At 37.1% G+C, this 21,170-nt stretch overlaps 1 protein-coding gene across 1 annotated transcript in view; it reads right to left on the bottom strand.

Moving 5' to 3' along the window:
• The window catches only part of ak5 (adenylate kinase 5), a 125,450-nt gene that overhangs the window by 54,360 nt on the left and 49,920 nt on the right, over window positions 1–21,170 (bottom strand). Inside the window, exons 8-10 of the mRNA XM_015956174.3 lie at window positions 15,429–15,502; window positions 9,297–9,345; window positions 8,509–8,553 (exon numbers count right to left, since the gene is read on the bottom strand). Coding sequence (XP_015811660.1) covers window positions 8,509–8,553; window positions 9,297–9,345; window positions 15,429–15,502 — 168 coding nt within the window. The remainder of the gene's footprint in view (window positions 1–8,508; window positions 8,554–9,296; window positions 9,346–15,428; window positions 15,503–21,170) is intronic.

Raw genomic sequence — 21,170 nt, 5'->3', positions numbered from 1 at the left:
TCTATCAACATTTTTAGAACTTTCGTCAATCATGAATAACGTTGTAAAGACATTATAAGAACGTGGTTCTAAGAATGTTTTCTAACAACACTAAGAGATTTTTAATCAATCATAAATAACGTTGTTACCATGTTCCGAGAATGTGGTTCTAAAAATGTTCTCTATCAACATTATTAGAACTTTCGTCAATCATGAATAACGTTGTAAATACATTATAAGAAAGTGGTTCTAAGAATGTTTTCTAACAACACTAACAGAACTTTCATCAATCATAAATAACGTTGTTACCATGTTCCGAGAATCTTGTTCTAAAAATGTTCTCTAACAACGTTATGAGAACTTTCATCAATCATGAATAACGTTGTACAGACATTATAAGAACGTGGTTCTAAGAATGTTTTCTAACAACACTAAGAGAACTTTAATCAATCATAAATAACGTTTTTACCATGTTCCGAGAATCTGGTTCTAAAAATGTTCTCTAACAACGTTATGAGAACTTTCATCAATCATGAATAACGTTGTACAGACATTATAAGAACGTGGTTCTAAGAATGATTTCTAACAACACTAAGAGAACTTTAATCAATCATAAATAACGTTTTTACCATGTTCCGAGAATCTGGTTCTAAAAATGTTCTCTATCAACATTATTAGAACTTTCGTCAATCATGAATAACGTTGTAAAGACATTATAAGAACGTGGTTCTAAGAATGTTTTCTAACAACACTAAGAGAACTTTCATCAATCATAAATAACGTTGTTACCATGTTCCGAGAATCTTGTTCTAAAAATGTTCTCTAACAACGTTATGAGAACTTTCATCAATCATGAATAACGTTGTACAGACATTATAAGAACGTGGTTCTAAGAATGTTTTCTAACAACACTAAGAGAACTTTAATCAATCATAAATAACGTTTTTACCATGTTCCGAGAATCTGGTTCTAAAAATGTTCTCTATCAACATTATTAGAACTTTCGTCAATCATGAATAATGTTGTAAAGACATTATAAGAACGTGGTTCTAAGAATGTTTTCTAACAACACTAAGAAAACTTTAATCAATCATAAATAACGTTTTTACCATGTTCCGAGAATCTGGTTCTAAAAATGTTCTCTAACAACGTTATGAGAACTTTCATCAATCATGAATAACGTTGTACAGACATTATAAGAACGTGGTTCTAAGAATGATTTCTAACAACACTAAGAGAACTTTAATCAATCATAAATAACGTTTTTACCATGTTCCGAGAATCTGGTTCTAAAAATGTTCTCTATCAACATTATTAGAACTTTCGTCAATCATGAATAACGTTGTAAAGACATTATAAGAACGTGGTTCTAAGAATGTTTTCTAACAACACTAAGAGAACTTTAATCAATCATAAATAACGTTGTTACCATGTTCCGAGAATGTGGTTCTAAAATTGTTCTCTATCAACATTATTAGAACTTTCGTCAATCATGAATAACGTTGTACAGACATTATAAGAACGTGGTTCTAAGAATGTTTTCTAACAACACTAAGAGAACTTTCATCAATCATAAATAACGTTGTTACCATGTTCCGAGAATCTTGTTCTAAAAATGTTCTCTAACAACGTTATGAGAACTTTCATCAATCATGAATAACGTTGTACAGACATTATAAGAACGTGGTTCTAAGAATGTTTTCTAACAACACTAAGAGAACTTTAATCAATCATAAATAACGTTGTTACCATGTTCCGAGAATGTGGTTCTAAAAATGTTCTCTATCAACATTATTAGAACTTTCGTCAATCATGAATAACGTTGTAAAGACATTATAAGAACGTGGTTCTAAGAATGTTTTCTAACAACACTAAGAGAACTTTCATCAATCATAAATAACGTTGTTACCATGTTCCGAGAATCTTGTTCTAAAAATGTTCTCTAACAACGTTATGAGAACTTTCATCAATCATGAATAACGTTGTACAGACATTATAAGAACGTGGTTCTAAGAATGTTTTCTAACAACACTAAGAGAACTTTAATCAATCATAAATAACGTTTTTACCATGTTCCGAGAATCTGGTTCTAAAAATGTTCTCTATCAACATTATTAGAACTTTCGTCAATCATGAATAATGTTGTAAAGACATTATAAGAACGTGGTTCTAAGAATGTTTTCTAACAACACTAAGAAAACTTTAATCAATCATAAATAACGTTTTTACCATGTTCCGAGAATCTGGTTCTAAAAATGTTCTCTAACAACGTTATGAGAACTTTCATCAATCATGAATAACGTTGTACAGACATTATAAGAACGTGGTTCTAAGAATGATTTCTAACAACACTAAGAGAACTTTAATCAATCATAAATAACGTTTTTACCATGTTCCGAGAATCTGGTTCTAAAAATGTTCTCTATCAACATTATTAGAACTTTCGTCAATCATGAATAACGTTGTAAAGACATTATAAGAACGTGGTTCTAAGAATGTTTTCTAACAACACTAAGAGAACTTTAATCAATCATAAATAACGTTGTTACCATGTTCCGAGAATGTGGTTCTAAAATTGTTCTCTATCAACATTATTAGAACTTTCGTCAATCATGAATAACGTTGTACAGACATTATAAGAACGTGGTTCTAAGAATGTTTTCTAACAACACTAAGAGAACTTTCATCAATCATAAATAACGTTGTTACCATGTTCCGAGAATCTTGTTCTAAAAATGTTCTCTAACAACGTTATGAGAACTTTCATCAATCATGAATAATGTTGTACAGACATTATAAGAACGTGGTTCTAAGAATGTTTTCTAACAACACTAAGAGAACTTTAATCAATCATAAATAACGTTGTTACCATGTTCCGAGAATGTGGTTCTAAAAATGTTCTCTATCAACATTATTAGAACTTTCGTCAATCATGAATAACGTTGTAAATACATTATAAGAACGTGGTTCTAAGAATGTTTTCTAACAACACTAAGAGAACTTTAATCAGTCATAAATAACGTTTTTACCATGTTCCGAGAATCTGGTTCTAAAAATGTTCTCTATCAACATTATTAGAACTTTCGTCAATCATGAATAACGTTGTAAATACATTATAAGAACGTGGTTCTAAGAATGTTTTCTAACAACACTAAGAGAACTTTCATCAATCATAAATAACGTTGTTACCATGTTCTGAGAATCTTGTTCTAAAAATGTTCTCTAACAATGTTATGAGAACTTTCATCAATCATGAATAACGTTGTACAGACATTATAAGAACGTGGTTCTAAGAATGTTTTCTAACAACACTAAGAGAACTTTAATCAATCATAAATAACGTTTTTACCATATTCCGAGAATCTGGTTCTAAAAATGTTCTCTAACAACGTTATGAGAACTTTCATCAATCATGAATAACGTTGTACAGACATTATAAGAACGTGGTTCTAAGAATGATTTCTAACAACACTAAGAGAACTTTAATCAATCATAAATAACGTTTTTACCATGTTCCGAGAATCTGGTTCTAAAAATGTTCTCTATCAACATTATTAGAACTTTCGTCAATCATGAATAACGTTGTAAAGACATTATAAGAACGTGGTTCTAAGAATGTTTTCTAACAACACTAAGATAACTTTAATCAATCATAAATAACGTTTTTACCATGTTCCGAGAATCTGGTTCTAAAAATGTTCTCTAACAACGTTATGAGAACTTTCATCAATCATGAATAACGTTGTACAGACATTATAAGAACGTGGTTCTAAGAATGATTTCTAACAACACTAAGAGAACTTTAATCAATCATAAATAACGTTTTTACCATGTTCCGAGAATCTGGTTCTAAAAATGTTCTCTATCAACATTATTAGAACTTTCGTCAATCATGAATAACGTTGTAAAGACATTATAAGAACGTGGTTCTAAGAATGTTTTCTAACAACACTAAGAGATTTTTAATCAATCATAAATAACGTTGTTACCATGTTCCGAGAATGTGGTTCTAAAAATGTTCTCTATCAACATTATTAGAACTTTCGTCAATCATGAATAACGTTGTACAGACATTATAAGAACGTGGTTCTAAGAATGTTTTCTAACAACACTAAGAGAACTTTCATCAATCATAAATAACGTTGTTACCATGTTCCGAGAATCTTGTTCTAAAAATGTTCTCTAACAACGTTATGAGAACTTTCATCAATCATGAATAACGTTGTACAGACATTATAAGAACGTGGTTCTAAGAATGTTTTCTAACAACACTAAGAGAACTTTAATCAATCATAAATAACGTTGTTACCATGTTCCGAGAATGTGGTTCTAAAAATGTTCTCTATCAACATTATGAGAACTTTCATCAATCATGAATAACGTTGTAAATACATTATAAGAACGTGGTTCTAAGAATGTTTTCTAACAACACTAAGAGAACTTTCATCAATCATAAATAACGTTGTTACCATGTTCAGAGAATCTTGTTCTAAAAATGTTCTCTAACAACGTTATGAGAACTTTCATCAATCATGAATAACGTTGTAAAGACATTATAAGAACGTGGTTCTAAGAATGTTTTCTAACGACACTAAGATAACTTTAATCAATCATAAATAACGTTGTTACCATGTTCCGAGAATGTGGTTCTAAAATTGTTCTCTAACAACGTTATGAGAACTTTCATCAATCATGAATAATGTTGTAAAGACATTATAAGAATGTGGTTCTGAAAATGTTTTCCAGCAACATTGTGAGAACTTTCATCTATCACAGATAATGTTGTGAAAACGTTCCGAGTATAAGGTTCTATGAATGTTTTCAAACAACATAATGAGAACTTTCATCAGTCATGAATAACGTTGTTACGACGTTCCAATAATGTGGTTCAAAGAATGTTTTCTTACAAACATTGTTAGAACTTTCATCAACCATAAATAACATTGTAAAGACGTTACAAGAACATGGTTCTAGGAATGTTTTCTTTCAGCATTTTGAGAACTTTGATCAATCACAAAAACATTATATACACGTTCAAAGAACGTTGTTATAAAAACGTTTCCTATCACCGTTATGAGAACTTTCATCATGCAGAAATAATGTTGTTACAACGTTCTTATAACAATCTTCTAAGAACATTTTCTGTCAACGTTACAGCAACATTAATAACGTTCAAAGAACATTTTGAAAACATTACTTTAACAACGTTATGTACTAACATTAAAAAAACTTTTAAAGAATGTTAGCGAAAGTTATGGGAACGTTCCCTGTTAGCTGGGACTGTCTTCCACACCTGTTGAGTCTCACTGTGATGATGAAGAATGTAAGTTTTTTTTTTACAGTTTTTTGGAGTATGATTGCAGCCTTTTTATGAACTTTGTTTCAAGTTTTAAGTACACATACAATATGAATTTAATATTTTCATATCAGAAGAACGCTAGGTGTGGGTGTAGCAAAATTTCAACTTTGTCCAACACATCGGGCGGACGGCACCGCCGTGGTGGGGACTGCCCCGCTGCCGCCGGGCCCGGCGGGGAGTGAGAACTGCCTATCGCACTGCCTAAACACAGCATGACATCTTACGCCGTCTCTTTCTTGTTTACGCTGCAGCGCCTTCTATCCAGGCATCACGCAGCAGCAGCACATTTACTGAGCTCCAATCTCAGCATCTAGAACCAGGTGAGTAAGTTACTTGTTAGGCTATTTGTAATCAGCAGTAGAAACGGACTTTTTCAAATTAAACGGCTCATCACATATATCGATATGCAAAATTAATTAATTTGAATCCACACCAGACACTTGTTTTTGGCACAATCAGTGCAGCATTGATTTAGCATTGAGAATATTAAATAATCTGAACATACACATCTGAAATTGTCTCCTTAAGATGTTATTGTCAGTTAGGCTGTAAATTTGTAAAAAAAAAAAAAAAAACATTAGTTTTTGTGACCTAGTGAGTCATCTTCAAGGCATAAAGGTTCATGCCCTGAAGAAGGTCGTACCGAATCGCGTTTGCGTTTCCTTGTTTAATAAATGAAATCCTCAGAGTGCCTCAGATCACCGGATCTTCTTCCTCATATTCTACAATTTATTTGATGCTGAAGAGCACCTGAGAGTGAGACATAAGTTTTTTCACATATTCCTCATGGATGCACTCACTTCCACCTGTTTTTGATCATTTTATTCATGTTTTCATAGAACAGATAAAAAGAAGATCAATAAAATAAAAAATCCAGTAACATTAAAAATAATGAAAAGCATCGCTGCACATGAAGAAGAAGAAGAAGAAGAAAATATCATTTTTCTATAGCGCCTCTCAAGATAAAAATCACGAGGTTCTTCACAAAAACAAAAAATGTAAAAATATAAAAAAGCATTTAGAAAATGTTTAAAAATATATTTAAAATGAGCAAAAATAGGCAATTGTGTTTAAAAAATGTTAAGAAAGAGAGAGTGAACAGGAAAGAGGGAAATCAGCGGATCATGAGGAAGGTGGAATAGGTGGGGAGAGCAGAATAAAGAGAGAGTGGTGAAGAAGGTCATACAAAAGCCAGCTTGAACAAGTGAGTCTTCAGCTGCTTTTTAAAGGAGACCACTGAGTCCACTGATCTCAGGCTCAGGGGGAGAGAGTTCCAGAGTCTGGGGGCCACAGCATCAAATGATCTGTCACCTTTGGTCTTTAGCCTGGTGCTGCACAACCAGTAGGCTTTGATCACTGGACCTCAGGGACCTGCTGGGGGTGTAGGGACTAAGAAGATCACCAATGTAAGATGGTGCTTGTCCATGTAAGGCCCTATAGACCAGAACTAGGATCTTGAAATGAACCCTGACATAACTGAGGAATATTGAATGGGAAAGTGGCACTGTTCTTAATTCATGCATCTTTTTAACACCTTAATCTAACAGCAGAAACATCTCCCAGCCTTCATTATCGTCTACAGCAGGGTTGTCAAACTCATTTTAGCTCAGGGGCCACATTGAGGGAAATGTAGTCCCAAGTGGGCCGGACCGGTAAATTAAAAACAACTTCAGATTGTTTTCTTTGTTTTAATACAATCAATATAAAACAAGGCTGGAGCCTGAGGACAGTGTATCCAAAATAGTACAAGTATGACACCTGATGTGTACTTGAAAATTTGAAACAAATAAATAAATAAATAAATAAACATTCCTTAGTGATTCAAAGAGCTGACAGATCACATGGCTAGATCAGTTTTATGCAGCACTTAAAGTATATTTGACTCATTTTACTTTACACCTTTTAGCTTTCACCAGCACATCAATATCAGAAGTCACATCCTGAGTGGCAGCCAACTTCAGGATGTGATTCAAGTTCTTGTGTGAGCCTTGAGCGCAGCTTTGGTTTATTTATACTCATTACAGAGAAAACTTGCTCACAAAGATAAGTTTATTTTCACTCTACATTGTAAAGTATGAAAATAAAGTTTACACAACCATCTCGCGGGCCGGATTTAACCCACTTGCGGGCCGGATCCGGCCCGCGGGCCGCATGTTTGACACCCCTGGTCTACAGGAATGATTAATAATAATAATAATAATATATATATATATAATATAATATATAATATGATATAATATGATTTATATAATTTAATATAATATGTTATATTATATTATATTATATTATGCTAAAATAAAACATAATATAATATATTTAAATTAAATTAAATTAGATTTAAACAAAACACCTGTGTTCATTTTGTAAGACATGCAACGTGCTGGAGCCAGACTGCAGCGCCAGGTATGTAAGCTCAATTTTTCCCAAGTCCAACTGACCGGACCAGCAAACGTGATGTGTGATATTCTGGCCACAGGAGGTGATAGGTGCTGGTGGCATCTCATCAACCCTGTAATGGGTCATTTTAGCACATATTGGCTCAAGAAAAGGATTTAAAAATATGAAAAAGTTGCAAAGTACCCCTTTAATGGTGGACTGCTCTTCACAATATATATTTATAGCTATGCTATGTTAGAACAATGTTAAGATGCATAAAAAAATGTTTTAAGCTACTTTGTTTTCCAAATTTGCTACAGCATATTTAATGTGTCATTGTTCAACAGATATTATTTATGTTTGTGCATCAGTTTAAGCTAAATATAATAAAAACATCAAATCTGCTGAATGAATTCCAACAAGACCAAAATTAATTGCTGCATCACAGCTTTTATGCATAAAGTGACAATGCTGATGAAGTCTAAACATAAACGTGCACCTTTGGAATTTTTTACTTCAGCGTTCACTGATTTCAGCACAACTCTTCTTCAGATAATAAAGTTGTTTTGTTCTTACAGACCTCGGGGCGATCCTCAAGAATAAACATTCACAGTTTTAATCCTGCAGACCTGACCACAAACACAAGCCTTGAATCTGGGTAGCTATCTGAGTTAGTGTTTTTAAATAGTATGAGTTAGTCTGAGTTACAGCTACAGTCAGCAGCTGTCTTATTTACCTTATGAGGTAATGTGTGTGTGTGTGTGTGTACACAGGGATGTTTATAGTTTACATACCCATCATGAAGATGACCTTTGGTTTACTCTGTTCGGTGCAGCAACCTGCCAGGAGGAAAACCGTTGAAAACCTGCATTAGAGTCAACACACACTTTGTGTCTTTGTGTCTCTATGAGGACACAATAAGCATTTTGGCTTCTGAAACCTTTTTATTTTTGTCAGATTTAAAGGTTTTCCTTTAGATTTGTCTAAGCTCTAGTTTTGATGAAATTATTTTCATGAGGCGGTATATTTTCTTAATTTCACCACCAGTCAATCAGACCAGAATGTAATTGGGATCGCCGTGGAAACCATTAATGATGAATTTAAAGCCAGTTAAACTGTTTTAACTGTGTTTTGCATTTAGCCAGTGAATGTAAGAAAGCATGAACTCTCGAGTGTAATTTAAACTAGAGAAAACAGTTGGCGTGAGACACACATCGGTCTAACAACAAGGAATTAGCTGATATTAACCAGTCAATACACACACACACACACACACACACACACACACACACACACACACACACACACACACACACACACACACACACACACACACACACACACACACACACACACACACACACACACACACACACACACGGGTCTGCAGGCAGAAGTTCATTTATGCACCTGGTCAATAACATTGAAGCTCCTTGACATCAGTGGCATTTAAAAAGAACAGTTTGTGTTTGTAATGAAACACTGAATGAAGTGTGTGTGTGTGTGTGTGTGTGTGTGTGTGTGTGTGTGTGTGTGTGTGTGTGTGCCTGCGTCACAGTGCATGCTATTTGTGATAACTCACTTTCTGTGGTTCCTTCAGCGTTCCCAATCTCCTCCTCGTCTTCTTCAAGCTGGAAAAACAACAATGAAGGAATAAATGTATCAATCCCTCTTTTTTTCTTGCTTTATTAACCCTCTGAGACTTTAAACTGAAATATTAACATGCATCCAAACAAAACAATCCCCCATAGGGTGAAATAAGCTTATTGATAAGGTCTTTGATCAGAATGGTTCTTTTATCCCAAACAACTCACTTTAAATAAAAAGGTCTGAAGATACAGAATCAGGATGACTTGAGGGCTCACATGACACCCGGTCGTCTCCTTGTATGAGTGATGACTCTTTTAATTCAGTTAACAAACAGAAATTCAGATTGAATCATCAAAGTCTTAGGATCAGTTTTGTTCCAGTGAGTGTGTTCGAAATCGTGCAAATTGAGGAACACATTTCCCAAAAAGAAGCAACTACGTCTTCGATCCAAACCATTCACCTCCTGCATGTTTTCCTCCGCTTCCCACCGAAAAGCACCTGAATCTGTGAAAGACTGACTGCAAATTTGATAAAATAACATTTTGGCTGGAATGAAGGTTCTGCTGTATGATTGTCTTGCAGCTCTGGGTTTTCAGTTGAGAAAACAACCAGCACTGAGACGAGATGAGGGATTATTGAGGATTTTCACTCTTGGAGCGCTTGATAGGGCCTTTATCCATTTCTGTACTGCACCTGTCCAATTCCTTCATGGGGTTTTTAGTTGCTTGCAGCTCAAGGCTACCAAGGCGTCAGATTCAGATAACAAGAATTTGTTTGGGTCAGGCTGAGATCATTTTTCTCTCTGCCTTCAGTCTTTAAACTGATCATTTCCAGTCTTTCAGTGAAGCCAATTTTGGGTTTTTAAACCTGTCCATTCCGTCCGGTGACTCTCTCCGAGATGACATCCATTTTGCGCACTAATACCGGTATCGCAGCTAGAACATTATCCAGCTTACGATTCACCTCGAGTAACGTCCCAGTCTGAGAAGTCTCCACACGGGCGGTGCTTTCCGTGGGTGCGGGTCGCCCTCCAATTGCTCCCGTCTTCCCAAATTTCCAGAAAACCAGATATCCTCCTACTCCAATCAGGAGAAATCCAGTGATCATCAGGCCGAATATCCACACGTCTTCAATATCCTCAATGGACAGCTGGCAGAGGCATATGATCTTCCACTCCTTCCAGGAATCCAACATACACCCCACCGGGTGTGTCCCCTGCTCCGTTCTCATTGTTGAAAAAATCTAATCAATCGCATTGAATGACCAATTTATCAAATCCATGGTTAGTAAAAAAATAGGGTTTTTCAGAAGAAATGCAGAGAAGTGCTCTGTGGGCAGACAGGACAAAGAGCCTTGAGAAAAAAAGATAAGGGAGCGAAAGAGGGAAGCGTCTGTACTCCTTAAGTACCTGAAGAAGAAGGGTCAGGTAGGTTTTGATGCTCTCTGATTTGCAGGAAATATGTTTAAAAATTGTTGCAAATATCTATAGATCGTGGCATCCCATCCTGGTCCAGGGGTAACATCCAGGCCGTTCAGATGTCAAGTGGGGTGGGCCGCAATCATAACTCCCCATAAATAACAATTAAAGGTTGAATATGGAGCACAAACACCAAAGTGACATCTAGTGTGTGGAGGTTGTAGTTGCAACACTAGAACAAGGTTGGGATGTCAGGTTTGCTGGCGATACGTGAAGTGACCAGCCAGCACCATGCCCTGTGACAAATCGTACAGGTTAAGTACTAATTTCTACTAAGTTTATTTTAGAACCGTATTTAATATTAGAACATCTAGTATTATGCAGCTGCTCGACTTGCAGAGTCCGCTGTTTTCCACAGTGTCAGCCTCGCTGTGCTGAGAAGACTGGCAACCCTCAATGGTGCCCTCTATTGGCTGGTAGATGTAAACATAACCCAGTGTCGTGCCCGTCAAAATAAATATTTCATTATTTTTAGATTAAAATATAGCTTTTAAGAGTAGCTTTTAAACCGATATACCGATATTGTCTACTCTTAATTTCCGATACTGATATGAACCAACACTGTTGTATAATGTGTCCCCTTCTAATAAGAAAATAAAATTAAAACATTTTAGATTACTAACATCACATATCTCCTATCATGCATACTACATAAATAGTTTTTGTGCAAAATGACAAATACTTAATGTTAAAGTGCCATATTTATTTTGTTTCCAACAGCAGCTGAATCTCATTCTCCCTGAGCGTGACGCTGAGATGTGTTTATTAGTTACTAATGTATTTTTCTTTTTCTGTATATTGCAGCTCCGAAGTGGCTGAAGAGTTTGTTGTATGTGTATGGTATATACAAGTTGTGCAATTCAAAGACTGAAAACTGATACCATTATGTTTTCCAATATAAAATTTTAATGCAGATGTTGGTCGTTGTTTATGGTAGACCGATAATATCGGTCACTCCTAATAACAAAACATCTGTTTTTTTGTGTTTTCGTACATTTGAAGTTTTCGTATTTAATGAAATATATTTTTGCAAAAGCTCTTCAGATTTCCTAAAGATCAACTTCACTGAAAAACATTTTTTAATGATTATTTCCGATTATTATCGGTCACTCTGAGTTTGTCATGCAGGCTGAACATGAAAATAGTCTCCTACCCATATTTCCTGCATTAGCTTCTGATAGAAAATATACGAGTGCTTGCATAAATACACAAAGGTAAATGTGACTGACAGGATCACCTCCCCAAGCCCTCTTTAGACTGAAGTTGTAGCCTAGCTCCACTCTGTCATATTTGCTGTGACTCACTGTGCGCCTCTAGTGGAGGACTTGAGGAAGATAATTTCATTAAGAATTTTGAGTTCATATTTTTTGACATTTTTTACTTTCAAAATTCATCAAACGGGTCACATTTAAACCCCCCTAGCGGTTCAGGTTTGGCCCGCGGGCCATATGTCACTCCAAAAGGTCTGCTTAAACACCCCTGATTTTAATCATCAGGTGATTAATGGGCTAGACAAGTAATCCAACCATTGAACCAGGTGTGTTCGAACAGAGAAACACCTAAAACAGGTGGATGGTGGCTCTCGAGGACCAAGTAGAACTGAACTGCAGTGCTCTAAAGTCGGCACTATTTTTTCAGATTAATCCAGAAATTTTCCATAAACCACCATAAAACTTGACCTAAACAGTCTGCTGACAGACGCCCAAATAAAAATCTGCTCCCTTGACTTTTCCATCCACCGCTGTCACCTGACCTCACGCTGCTCTGATTGTGCAGGTTGTTAATTGGATATTTGTCTGCTTGCAGTGAGGTCAGTGAGAGGTCTCAGAGTAGCTGAGGCTGAGGAACCGTGGAGAATTGGGAGAGCAACCTAAAAACTGTGTGCTAACGCTGCCAGTGTTGAGGAGTGCAGGGTGTCGGAAACAAGCCAGCTCGGCATGTTGGTGCACCAACTGGTCTGATGAGTCACACACTCACACACACACACACACACACACACACACACACACACACACACACACACACACACACACACACACACACACACACACACACACACACACACACACACACACACAGCTTTCCATGCGATGGAGGTATATCGAAGCAAACACACAGAAAAAAGTCAGTCAATTCCTGCTAAAGTGACGTTTTATTCAAACAGAATTTTAAAAAGGTATAAAACTCTAAAACTCAGTACTTTCAGAGGTAAAACGTCACAGGTAGATTACTTTCACATGGTCAGACGTTGATGGAAAACGTGTGGTTGTAAATCCAGGTCAGAAATGGGCAGTATGTCAGGTGTGAAAGTGCTTTTATTTACACCAGGAGGAAATCGGCAAGGAATGATGGAGCTGCAGATTTGATCCTCTTGGATCAGCAGGCTTACAGAAGCCGTCTCCACCTCATGTCACAGATCACAAATACGAGTTGACGAGGCGACACAGCATCTTTGTTCCACTTCACAGGAAATGCTGCGTTACTGCTCGCCACAGGCCAGGCTGCTCAGGGATGCCACAGTCTCCGTCTGCCCTGGATGTGATCTCCATTCAGACTCTGACTCTGATTACTGACTCAGTTTGCAAACTTGGAGGCTTCAACAAACCAGGGTTTGAACATGTCTGGATAATCAACAGATGACATCATCAGCCTCAGTGAAAGGTCAGCTGTTTCTGGTATAGGACAATGAGAAGGCTCTAGGGTAGGCATGTCCAAAATGCGGCTCGGGGACCATCTGTGGCCCTCAGAGCGATTCTGTGCGGCCACCACTTGCACTATAATGGGTTTAGATTCTGCAGCAGGCTGTTGGTGTGGATCTATTTGTCTATTTTAGGCTTTATTTGAGCAGAGCAATAAAAAACAAAATCGTAAAATATTCATTTTTAAAAAATGAGACAAATGTAAAATCCACCTTTTACATCATTTTGTGCTCCATGTGGGTCTCTAGTGCTGCTATAAATACTTCAAATGTGAAAGCCAAACCCGTTTCAAAAAGTCGTTTTTTGGCTTAAAATTAAAATGAAACCATCTCTCACATGCGAGAGAGCTGCTGCTGAAGGAGCGGTGGCTTTACTCTGAGCCCTTCCCAGATATCAGAGCTTCTCAGCCTATAGCAGCCTGAGTGGGGAATGGGTGAACGTGGCTCATTCTGGAAGGTACTGAAAAAGTAGTGAAAAAGCTTCGTGTGAGGGATTTAGTACAAAGAACCTCATGGATGTGTTTTGTATTGATCACAGAACTATTATAACTAAGAAAAAAAGTCATATATCCCATTTTAAATAAAGAAATCTAATTTTGTGGCCTGCAAGGTGTTATAACTCAAAGATTTTGGTCTCGTCTTGAAAAGTTTGGACACCTCTGCTCACATCATAATGATCTTTTTAGTTTTCTCAGGAAAACTTAGTAATATCACGTATTTCTCACCACATTCAGCCACTATAAGAATGAAAAACATTAGTTATCATTTGAATTACAGTTTTCTAGGCTTTTTGTAGTCTGTGCATTTCAAGGACCTCTTTGAATCATAGCTCACACTTACAGGACATTTGAAACGTTCTCACCAAGAGATGTGTTCAGCAGCTGGTCAAAAGTAGTTCCCGTCATGCTCAGTGTTTCTCAATGGCACCATTTTCTGTAGGTTTTCAGTCTGAATGGAACTGCTCACTTTCAGACTTTCAATCTGAATCCAGATCTGGATGAACGTGCAAGAATCCTTGGGCTAGATTCAGAATATTGGTGAACTTAAGCTCTCAGATGTTCTCTGAACATCTTCAGGACATTTTGATGTTTTAGAAGACAAACAACCTTTAAAGATTTTTCTATTTTTGTCTGTTACTGAACAAAAGATGACTTCAATCAGCTGAAACACTCAGTCCAAGTGTGAGCAGATTTAGATTGTTATAATAAACGTAAAAATAGCAAAAGTTGGGAAAGGTTGTTAGAGTAAAAAGGTTTTAGATTTATGGCTTAAAGTTTCAAGTAAACAAACTTATTAACACACTCTGAACTCAATAGAATAAATAAATGTACAAAAGTGTGGTGAATAAAACAAGCCGGCCTGACCTGGTATAGGAAAACAGAAGAAAAGACAGAGTCAACCTTATGTGAGCAGAATAAAACATTTGCTCTGAAATAAAAAGGAAAGTTGCTTCAGACAGCTGGAGGGGTGGGGGTGTGTGTGTGAGGTGAGACAGGGGTGGAGGTTATTACTTCACCCACAGCAGACTGTGTGGAGGAACAGAGCTGATGTGAGACGCCGCCAAGTGTTACACAACAAAACTCGCTATCTCGGGACATTTGCAGCTCTGAATCATCTGGCCTTTGATAGGAGTTCAGTTTGCCACCTCTGGAAAGGTAATTTGCATTTGTCATTTATGTGGCCCTGCAAGCCGACGGGAAGAGATTTTGAAGGAGCAGGATGAGGAAAATTAAGAGTTGATCATATTGGTGATTATTTAATGCAATTAAACAGCATATTTCTAATTATTTTAATAAAACAGCAAATTTTCTGATTTCTAATGGAAAAAAAACTTATTTTACACGTTTAAAGTTAAATTTTCTCCAAGCCTGCAGCTTATCCCAACATTTGAAAGGTGAAATTGTAAATGCATTTCTACAACCTCATCACTGACCCTGATGGCATCTTACCTCCTCCTTTTTGCAGGCTGCTTCTGACAGGCTGCTTGTTTCTCCCAGCAGACTGAGATCCAGCTCACTTGGACCTGAGGACAGGAAAATCCAACTTTCAGAACATAAAACATTTAGTTTTTGATATAATACCTTGAAACTGCATGTACAATGTAACTATGTTCTGCTCTATAAGAGAAAGAAAGTAGAAACATTAGATTTAAGACCATTTATTTCCTTACTAATGACTAAAGACATCATCTAAAGTGCAGATTTTAAAGGAAATTATTTAAATATCATCACCACAAACAACTTTTGAGGTTTTTAAAGGTTGCGTGTTCAAAGCTTCCCCATAAAATGTTCCTATTTGTATTTCTTGCCAGCGTTTGTTTACAGCGTGAATGCGCCATGGAAGAATTCATCAGCAGATCTCCCACCTGCCTGCCTCCTCACAGGTCCTGCAGCGGTTAAACGTCACCTGGTGCAGGAGCATCATTATCCTAATTGGCCTCTGCGCTTGGGCAGGATAAACTTGTGAGAATAAAAAGGGTGGTGAGGCTTGAAGGGGATAAATTGTTTGTTTTTGCAGCGTTACCTTTGATCAGAGGGTGTACATAAAACCCTTACATTGTTTTGATACCTTCAGATCCTTACGGTGCAACTAGGGAGGGAGCATATTTATTACAGGAAAACAAACATTTTTTAAGTAATTTGAAGAAGAAAAATGAAAAAGTGTCACATTTCAGAGGTATGAGTTAGACATGTGAGTTTTAAATGACTGGATGGATAAACTAAACTCAGAACATTAGAGAATAACACGAGTTTAAAGTTTTACTTGGTTGTAAAAAGAACTCATGAGTAATTTAAATGGATTCCTGTGTCAGAAACAGCAGAACGCTGCACTGGTGCAAAATAATTCAAACGAATATCTGCCCTTTCTGTGAAAACGAGCTGTAAATTGTACTTCCTCTTGGAATACTTTTCTCTGTGAACTGGCACCTCCTGATCAGAAATTCATGTTAGATTAGGCAGCTTCGGATGTTCAGGCAACGATTCAGATTTTTGTATTATCATTATTCAAAGATGCATTATGTTAAAGAGCTCAGCAAAACGCCAGAGAGACTCGTCCTGGTAGAGTCAGCACCCGACATCTTTGTTTTTTCTGGGTCTAGTGGTGGAGGAGCTCGTCAGCAGAACTCCTGCTGCTGCCATAATCACAGAGAACGCTGCAAGTGGAGCGCAACAGCTTCCTCTTCCTCACTGAGCTGATTGCAGAAGGCTGAATTCTCCTCTGATTCTTTTTCTAGTTTTGATTTGATGTACATTGGATTTTTCTGCAGCTATTCTGGTGATTTAATCAGTGGAAGCCAGCAGCAAGTTTGTGTTGCAAAATTACGTATATTTTCCTACTGCAAGCTTTTTTTTAGATGCATGATGGAAATCATTAAATGTATAAAATCATATTTTTGTTTAGAACCTTTAAAAATACAACCAAATAGATCCTTAATCTCTCTGGACCGTAAAACTAGTTGAAAACACAAAATAACGGGAAATAACTCATTATTTTCATTGGAAACACTAAACTGGTATGAATAAACCTAAAATTTCTTGAGTTTTTTTGTATTGAAATATTTCATATAATCCCCAATTTCACCATAATTTAACCCAATTAATTTTATTCTGAGGCAGATTAGCTGCTCCCAAAATTGTTTACATATTTTTCCTCACTTTTTGACCCCACAACGTGGAAAACTATTTTTGTTTAGACAAGAAATGTTTTACATTTTTCTAAAATTCCAACAAAATCCCATGGAAGCACCAGGGATCATTGAGGAAATTTAGAGCTTTCAGGAATGTTTTGAGCCATTTTGGAAACTCACTTGTGAATGTTGCTTGCACTTTGTGAGAGACTGGGTTAAAATAGCTCCACATGGGCTACAAAATACAAGCTAATATTAAAGTATAGCAAAATGGTTTTTAGTACAGAAATAAACCTGGCATTAACCCTTCAAAGGTTGAAATACAAAACAATCTAGTTTTTAAAGCTGAAACATTTTGCGGTTAAATGTGTATTATGTAGAAATGAAGTTAAAAAAAAGGCGTTACAGGAGACATATACATGTTTATTGATGTGTTTTTGGTGGGTTTATTTGTTGTAAACGGAGATCAATGTCAGGTCAGGTGATCATGGGTGGGGATTTAGCATCATCTCCAGCACCCGCTCAGATAATATGGGAAAAGGAGGAGTGAGTGAGCGGGTTGCCGCATATTTTTGTTGACCCTCAGTTGATCGCTGTGATAATTTTATTGTTTGATTTTGAGCACGTTGTGTTTCAAGTTAATTGGAGTTACTTTAATAAAGTTTTTGGAAACGCAAGTTTGGAATCGCAGCTGATGTTTGTAAAGAGCGCGTCACGCCGGCCTGACTCAGCCTCTCAAGCGGCTTTTAGTTTGCCTCTGAAGTCGTGGAAATAGGCATCCTACAAAATGGAGTAAAACTGACAGCTGGATCTGAAATATGTTTCAGTATAACCGTCCTTGCAAAATGACTGAAACATTACTCTTTTGGGATTTTCTCACTGTTAAATTCTCACCATGTTCTTACATAGTGCACCTTTAATTCTATAATAATAATAATACAAAAATAAAATAGGTCCTTGTCACCTGTAGGCCGTCCACCAGGGGGCAGTATAGGATTGGATAAGGCAGGTTTCTGATGAAGGAACTAATCCTGATACTCCATCTGGATATTTTAAGACCAGAAGTGGTTTAAAAATCACATATTTTAGTTTCTTGTTGCAAAATATTTTTACAGTTTAAACTTGCATTCTAAGAATAATTAACCAACCTAAATAAAAACAGTTATGTTCATCTTGACACAAATCTGTAAGTAAATTTATGAACTACTGAAATCTTAAAAAAAGAAGCAAAGAGAGTAATTATGTTTCATTTATTTCTCTCTTTTTAAGAATCTAGTTTTGAGATTAAATACATCTTCATTACCTGTGTTTTAAAGTCAATTCCCAAAACCGTCTGTTGGTTTGTGCAGAAGCGCATCAGGCTGCTGTCAGGGTTTGTCAAAGCCTGCTTCAACAGCTCGATGTACAGATTTAGCAGAGGAGCAGACGTGTGGGCAATTTGTGGGTCAGTTTGAATTTCAAATGAATCCTCTCAAGCAGGAAAATGGTAAATTATTTATCCACCATCACGGACCTAACCTCTACCAAACTGCTTTGTGTTTGTTTACAACCTACAAATACAATTTATACCGAGCAGCAGGTTCCTTTTTGGTACAACAGCCCTTGAATCCAAAACAGATTTCTGGCTTGGACAAGTTTGTGGTGCCATATGTCTCCTTCGCCTCCTAACATGAGCCTCAGACTCCTCCTGAGTCAATCAGTTGTGCAGCAACTGATCACTAAATTACAAAAAACTGTCCAAGGAGATATATACTGAAGCACTTTCACTGTAATTTAGTATCTAGTGAGGTTATAGCATCAGTAAACGTGTCGACACTAGATGTTCGCAGAGTTTTCTAAGTGAAAAGCACTTCAGAAAAACCCTTTAGTTTCCTTTTTCATCAACAGTTTTTCACTTGCCATCAAGGTCTTCAATAAATGCATCATATTCTAAACTCGGCAAAGGGTTTTCAGATGGCTAAATGTTGTCGGGTGTTTCAGTCTTGTAGTTTTGAATAATTCACCTGTAACTGGAGTGAAGATGTTTGTTTTTTCCTCCGCTGGAGGAGAGGTTTCCCTTAGGTTTTATGGTGTGGTATTTACTGATAATATAAGTTGACTCACTGAAGGCATCAAATCTATGAAAGAACACATGTGGAGTTATGTACTTAACCAAAAAAGGTGAAATAACTGAAAACGTGTTTTATATTCTATTTTCTTCAAAGAAAGCTACCCTTTGTTCTGATTACTGCTTTGCACACTCTTGGTATTCTCTTGATGAGCTTTAAGAGGCAGTCCTTCAAGACTGTTGGAAAACCATTTCAGGTGACTACCTCTTGAAGTTCATCAAGAGAATATCTCCAATACTGAGCATATATATATGCAATTTTCACAGCTGTCCCACAGATGTGAAAATTGCGTAATCACTGACACACATCAGCAATGGTGTCCATCAGGGGCATGTCCTCACCCCCACTTCTATGCCTATGCAGTGATCCCTTGTTTATGGTGGGAGTTACACTCTAAAAATAACCCACAAAAAGAGAAATGTTTACATTTATTGTAGATGTTTTAAGGCTGTAAAACCCCTCACTACACACTTTATACAATTTTCTCAGACAGTCATTAATATTTTCACTCTTTTCTCTCTTAACACTCTCAATGCCCTAATCATGATCCAGAACTCAATGTGTTGTATAAAAAAACCTGCTAAAGGTAACAATTGTTTTCAGATGTGTTTCTTAGTTTTCCCTTAACTAGTAATTAACTAAAGCAGGGATTCCCAAAGTGTGGTGCGCGCACCCCTGGGGGTGCGCGAGCTGCCGCTAGGGGGTGCGCGAGGTGAAAAGTGTAATGGCTGCGGAGCTCAGAGAAGTCTGTCATATGTCACCATTAGCGTAGAAACTCATTTGTGGGTGGGCCAAAGAAAAAGTAAGTGGGCACAATAAATGTAATTGAAAACAAGTATATTTTTGCGCGTGTCCTCCACATGTGCCCTAGCTTCATATCAATGCGCCGAGCTTCAGCACTCTGGCCTGCGCACGCCGATATGTTCCGTATTTGATCATTTTTAACGGTGTTGGAGAAATCTGAAGGTGGTGAGTCATTCTGGCAGATTGTAATTAACACCTGTCTCATGCAGGTGTTCTGACATTGTAAACCTCACACACAGAACATTGTGGATGTAACAAAATAACAAGAAATGATTCCCATTCAGGCTATTAACAGCGCGCTGACGATCTGAAGTTCAGAGTGCGTCTGTCAGAGGTCAGACGCGTTCCGGCTGAACCACGGCTCACGGGTGCACAAGTGAGCTCATCTGGGCTGGGCAGAAGTAATTTTACAACATTGGTTTAAATAGCGCGAGACGCGGTGACTTGAGCGGCTGTGCCGCGCGCGCACACACACAGATTCAATAAGCGCACACGCTGCTTTAACTCCGGCGCGCCGTCAGACTGAAGGCAGAAATGAACGCTGCCTCCACCGTGATAAAAACTTTTAAGAGGTTATTTTTCATTCAAGGTCAAATTAAGATATTAGCTTCTGGGATGAGTCGGGTCCGCTCCAGCCAGTGACTCCTCATGAACCTGACCACATCTCATGTTACTGCAGCATTTGTTGTTCCAGTCCGCATGACAGCGGATCACAGATTCAGCCACACCATAAAACAGCAATAAGTCGGTCTGAGGTAAAAGTGAACATCATGGCTATATCTTTTCCCCTATAGACATTTGATACAAGTAGGTGATCAGCTCAGGTTTACGCAGAACAGAAGGAAGGAGAGCGCTCTGGCCGCACAGGTTAAACGTTCCTACTTTAAGAAAACCGTTAAATTGCATTGTTAATGTGCTACCTGGGCACTCTAAATATTTATTTAAAATAAAATCAAAGGAAATTGTAATGGTATCGAATGTTTATTAATTACTATTTAAAAAATGAAAGTGATGGGGAATTTTTTTTAACCTGTCTGTTTAGCTTGACATCTGATATATTTATATATATAGAGCCATGCCCCGATGTGGGGGCTGGGGGGGGGGGGGGGGGTGCGTCGACATGGTCGGGACATAGAAGGGGGTGCGCGGCT

This window comes from Nothobranchius furzeri, chromosome 11 (genome assembly GCF_043380555.1).
Source record: "Nothobranchius furzeri strain GRZ-AD chromosome 11, NfurGRZ-RIMD1, whole genome shotgun sequence".
NCBI lineage: Eukaryota > Metazoa > Chordata > Actinopteri > Cyprinodontiformes > Nothobranchiidae > Nothobranchius > Nothobranchius furzeri.
Note: the sequence above shows the minus strand (reverse complement) of the source record. Positions and strands in the feature narration are given on the sequence as shown.